Genomic DNA, 16045 nt, shown 5'->3' on the forward strand with positions numbered 1-16045 from the left:
AAAGAAGGAACGTCTATTACACAATCTTGATGTGGTTCGTGCTTTAAAGTTTTATTTACAAGCTACTAAAGATTTTCGTCAAACATCTGCTTTGTTTGTTGTCTACTATGGACAGAGGAAAGGCCAAAAGGCTTCAGCAACTTCTCTTTCTTTTTGGTTAAGAAGTATAATCCGCTTAGCTTATGAGACTGCTGGCCAGCAGCCTCCTGTAAGAATTACAGCTCATTCCACTAGAGCGGTGGCTTCCACATGGACCTTTAAAAATGAGGCTTCTGTTGAACAGATTTGTAGGCGGCGACTTGGTCTTCGCTTCATACTTTTTCTAAATTCTACAAATTTGATACTTTTGCTTCTTCGGAGGCTATTTTTGGGAGAAAGGTCTTACAGGCAGTGGTTCCTTCCGTTTAAGCGCCTGCCTTGTCCCTCCCTTCATCCGTGTCCTATAGCTTTGGTATTGGTATCCCACAAGTAATGGATGAATCCGTGGACTGGATACACCTTACAAGAGAAAACAAAATTTATGCTTACCTGATAAATTTATTTCTCTTGTGATGTATCCAGTCCACGGCCCGCCCTATCATTTTAAGGCAGGTGTTTTTTCATTTTTAAACTACAGTCACCACTGCACCCTATAGTTTCTCCTTTCTCTTGCTTGTCTTCGGTCGAATGACTGGGAGGTAGCAGTTAGGGGAGGAGCTATATAGACAGCTCTGCTGTGGGTGATCCTCTTGCAGCTTCCTGTTGGGAAGGAGAATATCCCACAAGTAATGGATGAATCCGTGGACTGGATACACCACAAGAGAAATAAATTTATCAGGTAAGCATACATTTTGTTTTTACACTGTTTTGCAGAGTTTGTGCATCTTTTTTTCTCTTAAAGGCACAGTACCGTTTTTTTCTAAGTATTATTTACTTGCTTGTTTCATTACTAGCCTGTTTAACATGTCTGACACCAAGGAAAATCCTTGTTCAATGTGTTTAGAAGCCATTGTGGAACCACCTCTTAGAATGTGTCCCACTTGCACTGATATGTCTATAAATTATAAAGAGCATATTATAGCACTTAAAAATATAGCAATAGATGATTCTCAGACAGAAGGAATTAAGGGTTTGCCATCTAGCTCTCCCCAAGTGTCACAACCAGTAACGCCCGCACAAGTGACGCCAAGTACCTCTAGTGCGTCAACTTCATTTACTTTACAAGACATGGCCACAGTTATGAATACAACCCTCACAGCGGTTTTATCTAAACTGCCTGCTTTACAAGGAAAGCGTGACAACTCTGGGTTAAGAAGAACTGCTGAGCCTTCTGATGCTTTAGTAGCCGTATCCGATATACCCTCACAATGTTCTGAAGTGTAGGGGTAAGGGATTTGCTATCTGAGGGAGAGATTTCTGATTCAGGAAAGACGCTCCCTCAGACAGATTCTGATATGACGGCCTTTAAATTTAAGCTTGAGCACCTCCGCTTGTTGCTCAAGGAGGTATTAGCGATGATTGTGACCCTATAGTGGTCCCAGAGAAATTGTGTAAAATGGACAAATACTTAGAGGTTCCTGTTTACACTGATGTTTTTCCAGTCCCTAAAAGGATTGTGAATATTGTTGCTAAGGAGTGGGATAGACCAGGTATACCGTTCACTCACTCTCCTGTTTTTTAAGAAAATGTTTCCCATATCTGACACCATGCGGGACTCGTGGCAGACGATTCCTAAGTTGGAGGGAGCTGTTTTTTCTCTCACTAAACGTACAACTATACCTATCGAAGACAGTTGTGCTTTCAAAGATCCTATGGATAAAAAATTAGAGGGTCTCCTAAAGAAAATTTTTGTTCAGCAAGGTTTTCTTCTCCAACCTATTGCGTGCATTGTTCCTGTAACTACTGCAGCTGCTGTCTGGTTCGAGGCTCTAGAAGAGGCTCTTCAGATGGAGACTCCATTAGAGGATATTATGGATAGAATGAAGGCCCTTAAGTTGGCTAATTCTTTCATTACAGATGCCGCTTTCCAACTGGCTAAATTAGCGGCAAAGAATTCAGGTTTTGCCATTTTAGCACGCATTGCGTTATGGCTTAAGTCCTGGTCTGCTGATGGCATCAAAATCAAAACTTTTGAACATCCCTTTCAAAGGAAAGACCCTATTCAAGCCTGAATTGAAGGAGATTATTTCAGACATCACTGGAGGGAAAGGCCACGCCCTCCCTCAGGATAAAACAAATAAAATGAGGACCAACCAAAATAATTTTCGTTCCTTTCGGAACTTCAAGGGTGGTCCCGCTTCAGCTTCCCCTACTGCAAAGCAAGAGGGGAATTTTGCCCAATCCAAATCAGTCTGGAAACCTAACCAGGCTTGGAACAAGGGTAAACAGGCCAAGAAGCCTGCTGCTGCCTCCAAGACAACATGAAGGGGTAGCCCCCGATCTGGGCCCGGATCTAGTAGGGAACAGACTCTCTCTCTCTTCGCTCAGGCTTGGGCAAGAGATGTTCACGATTCCTGGGCGTTAGAAATTGTGTCCCAGGGATATCTTCTGGACTTCAAAGACTCCCCCCCAAGGGGGAGATTTCACGTTTCTCAATTGTCTGCAAACCAGACAAAGAGAGAGGCGTTCTTACGCTGTGTAGAAGACCTACATACCATGGGAGTGATCCGCCCAGTTCCAAAAGCGGAACAAGGGCTAGGTTTTTACTCAAACCTGTTTGTGGTTCCCAAAAAAGAGGGAACTTTCAGACCAATCTTGGATCTCAAAATTCTAAACAAATTCCTCAGAGTACCATCATTCAAGATGGAGACTATTCTGACTATTCTACCTCTGATCCAGGAGGGTCAGTATATGACTACCGTGGACTTAAAGGATGCGTATCTACACATCCCTATTCACAGAGATCATCATCAATTCCTCAGATTCGCCTTTATGGACAGGCATTACCAGTTTGTGGCCCTTCCCTTCGGGTTGGCCACGGCTCCCAGGATTTTTACAAAGGTGCTAGGGTCCCTTTTGGCGGTTTTAAGACCACGGGGCATAGCAGTGGCACCTTATCTAGACGACATCTTAATTCAGGCGTCGACTTTCCAGTTAACCAAGTCTCACACGGACATCGTGTTGGCTTTTCTGAGATCTCACGGGTGGAATGTGAACATAAAAAAAGAGTTCTCTCTTCCCTCTCACAAGAGTTTCCTTCCTAGGGACTCTGATAGACACGATAGAAATGAAAATATTTCTGACAGAGGTCAGAAAATCAAAACTCTTAACCACTTGCCGAGCTCTTCATTCAATTCCTCGGCCATCAGTGGCTCAGTGTATGGAGGTAATCGGACTCATGGTAGCGGCAATGGACATAGTTCCTTTTGCCCGCCTACACCTCAGACCACTGCAACTATGCATGCTCAAACAGTGGAATGGGGATTATGCAGATTTATCTCCGCAAATACATCTGGATCAGGAGACCAGAGATTCTCTTCTCTGGTGGTTGGCTCAGGGAATGTGTTCCCGCAGGCCAGAGTGGATCATTGTAACGACAGATGCCAGCCTGCTAGGCTGGGGTGCAGTCTGGAACTCCCTGAAAGAACAGGGCTTATGGTCTCGAGAGGAAACTCTCCTCCCGATAAACATTCTAGAACTGAGAGCGATATTCAATGCACTTCAGGCATGGCCTCAACTAGCTGCGGCCAAATTCATCAGATTTCAGTCGGACAACATCACGACTGTAGCTTATATCAATCACCAAGGAGGAACTTGGAGTCCTCTAGCGATGATGGAAGTAAACAAAATAATCCGATGGGCGGAGACTCACTCTTGCCATCTTTCAGCAATCCATATCCCAGGGGTTGAGAACTGGGAGGCGGATTTCCTAAGTCGTCGGAATTTTCATCCGGGGAGTGGGAGCTCCATCCGGAAGTATTTGCCCAGCTGACTCAGCTATGGGGCACACCAGAATTGGATCTGATGGCGTCCCGTCAGAACGCCAAGCTTCCTTGTTAAGGGTCCAGGTCCCGGAATCCCCAGGCGGTACTGATAGATGCTATAGCAGTGCCCTGATCCTTCAATCTGGCCTATGTATTTCCACTGTTTCCTCTCCTCCCACGTCTGGTTGCCAGAATCAAGCAGGAGAGAGCTTTGGTGATTCTGATAGCACCTGCGTGGCCACGCAGGACTTGGTATGCAGACCTAGTTGACATGTCATCTGTTCCACCGTGGACTCTGCCAATGAGGCAGGACCTTCTAATCCAAGGTCCTTTCAAGCATCCAAATCTAATTTCTCTGCGTCTGACTTCTTGGAGATTGAACGCCTGATTTTATCAAAGCGTGGTTTCTCTGAGTCGGTCATTGATACCCTGATTCAAGCTAGAAAGCCTGTCACCAGGAAAATCTATCATAAGGTTTGGCGCAAATATCTTTATTGGTGTGAATCCAAGGGTTACTCATGGAGTAAGATTAGGATTCCTAGAATATTGTCGTTTCTCCAAGAAGGATTGGAGAAGGGGTTATCAGCTAGCTCCTTAAAAGGACAGATTTCTGCTTTGTCTATTCTTTTACACAAGCATCTGGCAGATGTCCCAGATGTTCAAGCGTTTAGTCAGGCTTTAGTCAGAATCAAGCCTGTATTCAAACCTGTTGCTCCGCCATGGAGCCTAAACTTAGTTCTTAAAGTTCTTCAAGGGGTTCCGTTTGAACCTATGCATTCCATAGATATTAAGCTTCTATCTTGGAAAGTTCTGTTTTTAGTAGCTATCTCGTCGGCTCTAAGAGTTTCTGAGTTATCTGCTTTACAGTGTGACTCACCTTATCTTGTTTTCCATCCAGATAAGGTGATTTTGCATACCAAACCTGGATTCCTTCCTAAGGTTGTTTCTAATAGGAATATCAATCAGGAAATTGTTGTTCCTTCGCTATGTCCTAATCCTTCTTCAAAGAAGGAACGTCTGTTGCACAATCTTGATGTGGTTCGTGCTTTAAAGTTCTACTTACAAGCAACCAAAGATTTCCGTCAAACATCTTCATTGTTTGTCGTTTATTCGGGTAAGCGGAGAGGCCAAAAGGCTACGGCTACCTCTCTCTTTCTTTTTGGCTGAAAAGCATCATCCATTTGGCTTATGAGACTGCTGGCCAGCAGCCTCCTGAAAGGATTACTGCTCATTCTACTAGAGCAGTGGCTTCCACATCGGCTTTTAAAAATGAGGCTTCTGTTGAACAGATTTGTAAGGCGGCGACTTGGTCTTCGCTTCATACTTTTTCCAAATTTTGCAAATTCGATACTTTTGCTTCTTCGGAGGCTATTTTTGGGAGAAAGGTTCTACAAGCAGTGGTGCCTTCCGTTTAAGGTACCTGTCTTGTCCCTCCCTTCATCCGTGTCCTAAAGCTTTGGTATTGGTATCCCACAAGTATGGATGAATCCATGGACTCAATACATCTTGCAAGAGAAAACAGAATTTATGCTTACCTGATAAATTTCTTTCTCTTGCGATGTATAAAGTCCACGTCCATGTTTACGACAGGTAGTATATTTTTATTTATAAAACTTCAGTCACCTATGCACCCTATAGTTTCTCCTTTTTCTTCCTAGCCTTCGGTCGAATGACTGGGGGGTGGAGCTAAGGGAGGAGCTATATAGACAGCTCTGCTGTGGGTGCTCTCTTTGCCACTTCCTGTTAGGAAGGAGAATATCCCACAAGTATGGATGAATCTGTGGACTCGATACATCAAGAGAGAGAAATTTATCAGGTAAGCATAAATTCTGTTTTCTCTTGTTAAGTGTAGTCAGTCCACGGGTCATCCATTACTTATGGGATTATATCTCTTCCCCAACAGGAAGTTGCAAGAGGATCACCCAAGCAGAGCTGCCATATACCTCCTCCCCTCACATGTCACATCCAGTCATTCTCTTGCAACCTAACTAAAGATAGGTCGTTGTGAGAGGTCTGTGGTGTTTTTAAACTTAGTTTATTTCTTCAATCAAAAGTTTGTTATTTTAAATGGCACCGGAGTGTGCTGTTTGTTTCTCAGGCAGCATTAGAAGAAGAATCTGCCTGCGTTTTCTATGATCTTAGCAGACGTAACTAAGATCCACTGGCTGTTCTCGCACATTCTGAGGAGTGAGGTAACTTCAGAAAAAGGGAATAGCATGCAGGGCCCCCCTGCAAACGAGGTATGTGCAGTAAATTATTTTTCTAAGCAATGGAATTGACTGAGAAAATACTGCTGATACCAATGTAATGTAAGTTCAGCCTTAAATGCAGTGGTAGCGACTGGTATTAGGCTGATGAGTGTGTGTACACTGAAGTATTTTTCTAGGGAATGGAATTTGACTCAGAAAATACTGTTAATACTGAAGTAATGTATGAGCCTTAACTGCAGTAAAAGCGACTGGTAGCAGGCTTATTAATAACACTTCATAACTTTTAAAATGTATGTTCAAAACGTTTTCTGGCATGTTAATCGTTTTTTGTGAGGTACTTGGTGATAAGACTTATTGGGGCATGATTTTTACCACATGGCTAACTTTTGTTTCTGCATAGAAACAGTTAACTGAGCTTCCCCACTGTTGTAATATGAGTGGGAGGGGCCTATTTTAGCGCTTTTTTGCGTAGTAAAAATTCAGTCACAATCTTCCTACTTCATCCTCCATGATCCAGGACGTCTCTAGAGAGCTCAGGGGTCTTCAAAATTCATTTTGAGGGAGGTAATCAGTCACAGCAGACCTGTGACAGTGTGTTTGACTGTGATAAAAACGTTAATTATTAAATTGTTATCCGTTTTTGGGTATTAAGGGGTTAATCATCCATTTGCTGGTGGGTGCAATCCTTTGCTAACTTAATACATTTACTGTGAAAATTTGGTTGCTATAACTAATTTGGTTCATTGTTATTTCAACTGTGACCGCTTTTTGTGCTTCTTAAAGGCACAGTAGCGTTTTTTTATATTGCTTGTAAATTTATTTGAAAAGTATTTTCCAAGCTTGCTAGTCTCATTGCTAGTCTGTTTAAACATGTCTGACACAGATGAATCTGTTTGTTCACTATGTATGAAGGCCAATGTGGAGCCCCATAGAAAGATGTGTACTAAATGCATTGATGTAACTTTAAATAAAAGTCAGTCTTTACATGTAAAGAAATTATCACCAGACAACGAGGGGTAAGTTATGCCGACTAACTCTCCTCACGTGTCAGTACCTTCGCCTCCCGCTCAGGAGGTGCGTGATTTTGTGGCGCCAAGTACATCAGGGAGGCCCTTACAAATCACTTTGCAAGACATGGCTACTGTTATGACAGAAGTATTATCTAAATTGCCAGAATTAAGAGGCAAGCGTGATAGCTCTGGGTTAAGGACAGAGCGCGCTGATGATGTGAGAGCCATGTCCGATACTGCGTCACAATTTGCAGAACATGAAGACGGAGAGCTTCATTCTGTGGGTGACGGATCTGATCCAGGGAGACTGGATTCAGAGATTTCTAATTTTAAATTTAAGCTTGAGAACCTCCGCATATTGCTAGGGGAGGTATTAGCGGCTCTGAATGATTGTAACACGGTTGCAATTCCAGAAAAATTATGTAGGTTGGATAGATACTATGTGGTACCGGTGTGTACTGACATGTTTCCTATACCTAAAAGGCTTACAGAGATTATTAGCAAAGAGTGGGATAGACCCTGTGTGCCTTTTTCCCCTCCTCCCATATTTAGGAAAATGTTTCCTATAGACGCCACCACACGAGACTTATGGCAGACGGTCCCTAAGGTGGAGGGAGCAGTTTCTACTTTAGCTAAGCGTACCACTATCCCGGTGGAGGATAGTTGTGCTTTTTCAGATCCAATGGATAAAAAATTAGAAGGTTACCTTAAGAAAATGTTTGTTTAGCCCATAAAGTTTTTTATTTTTTTTATTTTAAAAAACATGTATAGTTTTCCTTATTTTTAAATAACATTGCTCTGATTTTCAGACTCCTAACCAAGCCCCAAAGTTTTATGTGAATACCGTCGGCTACCTTCTCTAGATTGCTCCTGTTTGTGTAAAGGGTCTTTTAATATGTAAAGGGTGGGGGAGGGGGGAGTGTCTTATTTGCCACTTGCAGTGGGCTTTCTGGCTGCCTTTTCAACAGAGCTAAACTTAGAGCTTCTAAGTAAGTTTTTAAACAGTTTTATACTGGATTTTTATATCAGTATCTGTGCATCTTATTCTTTATAGAGGTGTCTATTACATGGAGTTATATGAAAATGAGTGTATACTGTCCCTTTAATGGTAAACAGAAAATCATTTTAAATATTGAAAGATGAGAGTTCAATTAACTGCATTTAGCTGTATGTGCTTGGGGATATTTATTTTTTCTGTTTAACAATCTTCTATTGAGGTTTTTGTAAGACGCAACAAAATATATGTATACAGATACAATATAGTATTAAAGCTTGATATTTAGTGATGTCATAATGTATAAAGTTAAGAATGACTTAGATGTAGAGGTTCAGGGGGTTATTTATTTTATATTACCATTTAAATTAGTCTGAATATTCAACAAATTGGGGAATAAAAATAGTTTGCTAAAGCAACAATTTGTCATACTGTGCACATTTGACCTTTATATTAAATTATTTTTTTAGATTCCTATAGCAGTAAGTGGAATAAGAGGAATGGGATTCCTAATGAAACATTACATTGAATCAGAAGGTGGGAACTTACCTCCAAAACTGGTACCCCTTTTTCTAAAGGTTGGTGTGAAACTTCTTTTCAATTGCACTTTTAGTTTTCTTCACAAAATAATTTTGTTGCCCTTTAAGATTGTAAATATACTTTTTTTTATATAACATAATTTTAAATTTAGGAGATGGCAAATGTATACATTGCAAAATAAATATCTTTTAATTAAAAAAAAATAAAAAAATTACTATTATATTTATAATGTCCAAAAAAAGACATATGATGGAAGAGCACTGGTACAGCATCATAGTTTTATTTTATAAAATGTATTTCTTCTGTTATGTGTGATCAGTCCACGGGTCATCATTACTTCTGGGATATAACTCCTCCCCAACAGGAAATGCAAGAGGATTCACCCAGCAGAGCTGCATATAGCTCCTCCCCTCTACGTCAGTCCCAGTCATTCTCTTGCACCCAACGACTAGATAGGATGTGTGAGAGGACTATGGTGATTATACTTAGTTTTTATGACTTCAATCAAAAGTTTGTTATTTTAAAATAGCACCGGAGCGTGTTATTACTTCTCTGGCAGAGTTTGAGGAAGAATCTGACAGAGATTTTTTACTATGATTTTAACCGGAGTCGTTAAGATCATATTGCTGTTCTCGACCATCTGAGGGAGGTAAAGGCTTCAGATCAGGGGACAGCGGGCAGATGAATCTGCATTGAGGTATGTGGCAGTTTTTATTTTCTGAATGGAATTGATGAGAAAAGCCTGCCATACCGTTAAAATGACATGTATGTATACACTTCAGTATTCTGGGGATGGTATTTCACCGGAACTACTGTGTTAAAGGTCACTAATCCTTTTAATAACTATTCTCATGTTAAACGTTTTTGCTGGAATGTAGAATCGTTTACATTGCTGAGGTACTGTGTGAATAAATATTTGGGCATTATTTTCCACTTGGCAGTTTTTTGCTTTAATTGTGACAGTTTCGTTTCTCTTCACTGCTGTGTGGGAGAGGGAGGGGCCGTTTTTGGCGCTCTTTGCTACGCATCAAAAAATTCCAGTCAGCTACTTTTATATTTCCTGCATGATCCGGTTCATCTCTGACAGATCTCAGGGGTCTTCAAACTTCTTTGAAGGGAGGTAAATTCTCTCAGCAGAGCTGTGAGAATTCTTATAGTGACTGTGTATAAAAAACGTTGTTTTGTTTTCTTATGTACAAATTTAATTAGTGTTGTTTTTTACTAATGGGAACAAACCTTTGCTAAAAGTTGTGTTGTTTTAAAGTTTGATGCAATAACTGTTTTTCAGTTCATTATTTCAACTGTCATTTAATCGTTAGTACCTCTTTGAGGCACAGTGCGTTTTTTTGCTAAAAAAGATTATAACCAAGTTGTAAGTTTTTTTGCTAGTGTGTTAAACATGTCTGACTCAGAGGAAGATATCTGTGTCATTTGTTCCAATGCCAAGGTGGAGCCCAATAGAAATTTATGTACTAACTGTATTGATGCTACTTTAAATAAAAGTCAATCTGTACAATGTGAACAAATTTCACCAAACAGCGAGGGGAGAGTTATGCCGACTAACTCGCCTCACGCGACAGTACCTGCATCTCCCGCCCGGGAGGTGCGTGATATTTTGGCGCCTAGTACATCTGGGCGGCCATTACAGATAACATTACAAGATATGGCTACTGTTATGACTGAAGTTTTGTCTAAATTACCTGAACTAAGAGGCAAGCGTGATCACTCTGGGGTGAGAACAGAGTGCGCTGACAATGCTAGGGCCATGTCTGATACTGCGTCACAGCTCGCAGAGCATGAGGACGGAGAGCTTCATTCTGTGGGTGACGGTTCTGATCCAAACAGATTGGACTCAGATATTTCAAATTTTAAATTTAAATTGGAGAACCTCCGTGTACTACTAGGGGAGGTCTTAGCAGCTCTCAACGATTGTAACACTGTTGCAATACCAGAGAAACTGTGTAGGTTGGATAAATACTTTGCGGTACCGGCGAGTACTGACGTTTTTCCTATACCTAAGAGACTAACTGAAATTGTTACTAAGGAGTGGGATAGACCCGGTGTGCCGTTCTCACCCCCTCCAATATTTAGAAAGATGTTTCCAATAGACGCCACCACTCGGGACTTATGGCAAACGGTCCCCAAGGTGGAGGGAGCAGTTTCTACTTTAGCTAAGCGTACCACTATCCCGGTGGAGGATAGCTGTGCTTTCTCAGATCCAATGGATAAAAAATTAGAGGGTTACCTTAAGAAAATGTTTGTTCAACAAGGTTTGATATTACAACCCCTTGCATGTATCGCGCCGATTACGGCTGCGGCAGCATTTTGGATTGAGTCGCTTGAAGAGAACCTTAGTTCCTCTACGCTAGACGACATTACGGACAGGCTTAGAGTCCTTAAACTAGCTAATTCTTTCATTTCGGAGGCCGTAGTACATTTAACCAAACTTACGGCTAAGAACTCAGGATTCGCCATACAGGCACGCAGGGCACTGTGGCTAAAATCCTGGTCAGCTGATGTTACTTCTAAGTCCAAATTACTTAATATACCTTTCAAGGGGCAGTCCTTATTCGGGCCCGGTTTGAAAGAAATTATCGCTGACATTACGGGAGGTAAGGGCCACGCCCTACCTCAAGACAAGGCCAAAGCTAAGGCTAGACAGTCTAATTTTCGTCCCTTTCGGAATTTCAAGACAGGAGCAGCATCAACCTCCACTGCACCAAAACAGGAAGGAGCTGTTGCTCGTTACAGGCAAGGCTGGAAGCCTAACCAGTCCTGGAACAAAAGCAAGCAGGCCAGGAAACCTGCTGCTGCCCCAAAGACAGCATGAACCGAGAGCCCCCGATCCGGGACCGGATCTAGTAGGGGGCAGGCTCTCTCTCTTCGCCCAGGCCTGGGCAAGAGATGTTCAGGACCCCTGGGCACTAGAGATCATATCTCAGGGATACCTTCTAGACTTCAAATTATCTCCCCCAAGAGGGAGATTTCATCTGTCAAGGTTGTCAACAAACCAGATAAAGAAAGAAGCGTTTCTACGCTGCGTACAAGATCTGTTAACAATGGGAGTGATCCATCCGGTTCCGTGGTCGGAACAAGGACAAGGGTTCTACTCAAACCTGTTTGTGGTTCCCAAAAAAGAGGGAATTTTCAGGCCAATCTTAGATTTAAAGACTCTAAACAAATTCCTAAGAGTTCCATCGTTCAAAATGGAAACTATTCGGACAATCTTACCCATGATCCAAGAGGGTCAGTACATGACCACAGTGGATTTAAAGGATGCTTACCTTCACATACCGATCCACAAAGATCATCACCGGTATCTAAGGTTTGCCTTCTTAGACAGGCACTACCAGTTTGTAGCTCTTCCATTCGGATTGGCTACGGCTCCAAGAATCTTCACAAAGGTTCTGGGTGCCCTTCTAGCGGTACTAAGACCGCGAGGGATTTCGGTAGCTCCGTACCTAGACGACATTCTAATACAAGCTTCAAGCTTTCAAACTGCCAAGTCTCATACAGAGTTAGTTCTGGCATTTCTAAGGTCGCATGGATGGAAAGTGAACGAAAAGAAGAGTTCTCTCTTTCCTCTCACAAGAGTTCCATTCTTGGGGACTCTTATAGATTCTGTAGAAATGAAGATTTACCTGACAGAAGACAGGTTAACAAAACTTCAAAATGCATGCCGCGTCCTTCATTCCATTCAACACCCGTCAGTAGCTCAATGCATGGAGGTGATCGGCTTAATGGTAGCGGCAATGGACATAGTACCTTTTGCACGCCTACACCTCAGACCGCTGCAATTATGCATGCTAAGTCAGTGGAATGGGGATTACTCAGATTTGTCCCCTACTCTGAATCTGAATCAAGAGACCAGAAATTCTCTTCTATGGTGGCTTCATCGGCCACACCTGTCCAGGGGGATGCCATTCAGCAGGCCAGACTGGACAATTGTAACAACAGACGCCAGCCTACTAGGTTGGGGCGCTGTCTGGAATTCTCTGAAGGCTCAGGGACTATGGAATCAGGAGGAGAGTCTCCTTCCAATAAACATTCTGGAATTGAGAGCAGTTCTCAATGCCCTTCTGGCTTGGCCCCAGTTAATAACTCGGGGGTTCATCAGGTTTCAGTCGGACAACATCACGACTGTAGCTTACATCAACCATCAGGGAGGGACAAGAAGCTCCCTAGCAATGATGGAAGTATCAAAGATAATTCGCTGGGCAGAGTCTCACTCTTGCCACCTGTCAGCAATCCACATCCCGGGAGTGGAGAACTGGGAGGCGGATTTCTTGAGTCGCCAGACTCTTCATCCGGGGGAGTGGGAACTTCATCCGGAGGTCTTTGCCCAAATACTTCGACGTTGGGGCAAACCAGAGATAGATCTCATGGCGTCTCGCCAGAACGCCAAACTTCCTCGCTACGGGTCCAGATCCAGGGATCCGGGAGCAGTTCTGATAGATGCTTTGACAGCACCTTGGAACTTCAGGATGGCTTATGTGTTTCCACCCTTCCCGCTGCTTCCTCGATTGATTGCCAAAATCAAACAGGAGAGAGCATCAGTAATTCTAATAGCACCTGCTTGGCCACGCAGGACTTGGTATGCAGATCTAGTGGACATGTCATCCTGTCCGCCTTGGTCTCTACCTCTAAGACAGGACCTTCTGATACAGGGTCCATTCAAACATCAAAATCTAACTTCTCTGAAGCTGACTGCTTGGAAATTCAACGCTTGATTTTATCAAAACGTGGTTTTTCTGAGTCGGTTATTGATACCCTGATTCAGGCTAGGAAGCCTGTTACCAGAAGGATTTACCATAAAATATGGCGGAAATACCTATACTGGTGCGAATCCAAAGGTTACTCCTGGAGTAAGGTTAGGATCGCTAGGATATTGTCTTTTCTACAAGAAGGTTTAGAAAAGGGTTTATCAGCTAGTTCATTAAAGGGACAGATTTCAGCTCTGTCCATCTTGTTACACAGACGTCTGTCAGAAAATCCAGACGTCCAGTCCTTTTGTCAGGCTTTAGCTAGGATCAAGCCTGTGTTTAAAGCTGTTGCTCCACCATGGAGTTTAAACTTAGTTCTTAACGTTTTACAGGGTCTCCCGTTTGAACCCCTTCATTCCATTGATATAAAGATGTTATCTTGGAAAGTTCTGTTTTTAATGGCTATTTCCTCGGCTCGAAGAGTCTCTGAGTTATCAGCCTTACATTGTGATTCCCCTTATCTGATTTTTCACTCAGACAAGGTAGTTCTGCGTACTAAACCTGGGTTCTTACCTAAGGTAGTCACTAACAGGAACATCAATCAAGAGATTGTTGTCCCATCCTTGTGTCCAAATCCTTCTTCAAAGAAGGAACGTCTTTTACACAATCTGGATGTAGTTCGTGCCCTCAAGTTCTACTTGCAGGCAACTAAAGATTTTCGCCAAACTTCTTCCTTGTTTGTCGTTTACTCTGGACAGAGGAGAGGTCAAAAAGCTTCTGCTACCTCTCTCTCTTTTTGGCTTCGTAGCATAATACGTTTAGCCTATGAGACTGCTGGACAGCAGCCTCCTGAAAGAATTACAGCTCACTCCACTAGAGCTGTGGCTTCCACTTGGGCCTTTAAGAATGAGGCCTCTGTTGAACAGATTTGCAAGGCTGCAACTTGGTCTTCGCTTCATACTTTTTCCAAATTTTACAAATTTGACACTTTTGCTTCTTCGGAGGCTATTTTTGGGAGAAAGGTTCTTCAGGCAGTGGTTCCTTCTGTATAATGAGCCTGCCTATCCCTCCCGTCATCCGTGTACTTTTGCTTTGGTATTGGTATCCCAGAAGTAATGATGACCCGTGGACTGATCACACATAACAGAAGAAAACATAATTTATGCTTACCTGATAAATTCCTTTCTTCTGTTGTGTGATCAGTCCACGGCCCGCCCTGTTTTAAGGCAGGTAAATATCTTTTAAATTATACTCCAGTCACCACTTCACCCTTGGTTACTCCTTTCTCGTTGATTCTTGGTCGAATGACTGGGACTGACGTAGAGGGGAGGAGCTATATGCAGCTCTGCTGGGTGAATCCTCTTGCATTTCCTGTTGGGGAGGAGTTATATCCCAGAAGTAATGATGACCCGTGGACTGATCACACAACAGAAGAAAGGAATTTATCAGGTAAGCATAAATTATGTTTTTTATAAATTAGCTACTTTTGGCTAATAATTATATTTTTCTTCAGTGTCTCCAAAACCCTTCCAGTGACATCAAGCTGGTAGCAGAGAAGATGATTTGGTGGGCAAATAAAGACCACCTGCCTCCTTTGGACCCACAAACTATTAAGCCAATCCTCAAAGTGCTTTTAGATAATACAAAAGACAAAAATACAAGTGTACGTGCACACAGTGAACAGGCCATTGTCAACCTCCTAAAAATGAGGGCAAGCAATGATCTATTTCAGGTATGTACGCAGAATAGCAAATAAAAGTATCTTGTGGTTGATTAGCATTGCCAGTGCTTAAACACACTTTGTTTCCTTTGCAGGATGTTATAAAGATATTGGATACAGCTAGTATAGAGATGCTCAATGAAACCAATCGCAGGTCGCTCAAGAAGCTTGCAACACAGCCTGACTCCAGTGAACAGATTGATGAAACTATCTTGACGTGATGAAGACTTTTGCTGCACTCATGTTTCTTCTGTGAACAGCTATTAAATGTTCATTTCTGAAAATGCACTCATGGTTGTAGTGCATGAATATCAAGAAAAAGGTTTTGTTCCCAATGCAAATTTTTATTTAAGAAAATTAATTAAAATGACCTTCCAGTATACTGTACTGTATAGCAAAATCCAACTCCGTGATAAGATTTTTTTTGGTTTAAAAAAAAAATTGTAAGATGTAATATACTGGAAAAAAACTGCTGAACATAACTCTTCAAGAGACTAAACTAGAACAGGTTAATAAATTACAAGTTGCACAAATCATTCTAATAAAAAACAGACCTTCCAAACATCTGTAATATGCTGCTGTTTACACAAAAAACATGCTCTGTTCAGTTGTTGTAGACCTAGTGATAAAAGAAAGATGCCAACGCTGTTCTTTATTACTTCTTCAGGAGACCAAATATTGCGCTTAATGGGACACGGAACCCACATTTTTTATTTTGTGATTCAGATAGAGCATGCAATTTTAAGCAACTTTCTAATTTACTCCTATTATCAAATTTTCTTCATTCTCTTGCTATCTTTATTTGAAAAAGAAGGCATCTAAGCTTTTCTTCTATAAGGTACGACGAGTCCACGGATTCATCCTTTACTTGTGGGATATTAGGTACAAAAAAAGAGAGAGAAGTTTGACAGTACCCAGCACTCACAAAACACTATATAGTAACAGTATGCATTGAAAACCGGATTG

The 16045-nt window shown here is 42.0% G+C and overlaps 1 protein-coding gene across 1 annotated transcript in view; it reads left to right on the forward strand.

Moving 5' to 3' along the window:
* The window catches only part of GCN1 (GCN1 activator of EIF2AK4), a 293771-nt gene extending 278130 nt beyond the window's left edge, over nucleotides 1-15641 (forward strand). The window contains exons 56-58 of the mRNA XM_053702061.1: nucleotides 8587-8694; nucleotides 14873-15091; nucleotides 15175-15641. Of these exons, the coding sequence (XP_053558036.1) occupies nucleotides 8587-8694; nucleotides 14873-15091; nucleotides 15175-15300 (453 nt within the window). The 3' untranslated portion in view covers nucleotides 15301-15641. The remainder of the gene's footprint in view (nucleotides 1-8586; nucleotides 8695-14872; nucleotides 15092-15174) is intronic.
* The last annotated feature ends 404 nt before the right edge of the window (nucleotides 15642-16045 follow it).

This window comes from Bombina bombina, chromosome 2 (genome assembly GCF_027579735.1).
Source record: "Bombina bombina isolate aBomBom1 chromosome 2, aBomBom1.pri, whole genome shotgun sequence".
NCBI classification, from domain to species: Eukaryota; Metazoa; Chordata; class Amphibia; order Anura; family Bombinatoridae; genus Bombina; species Bombina bombina.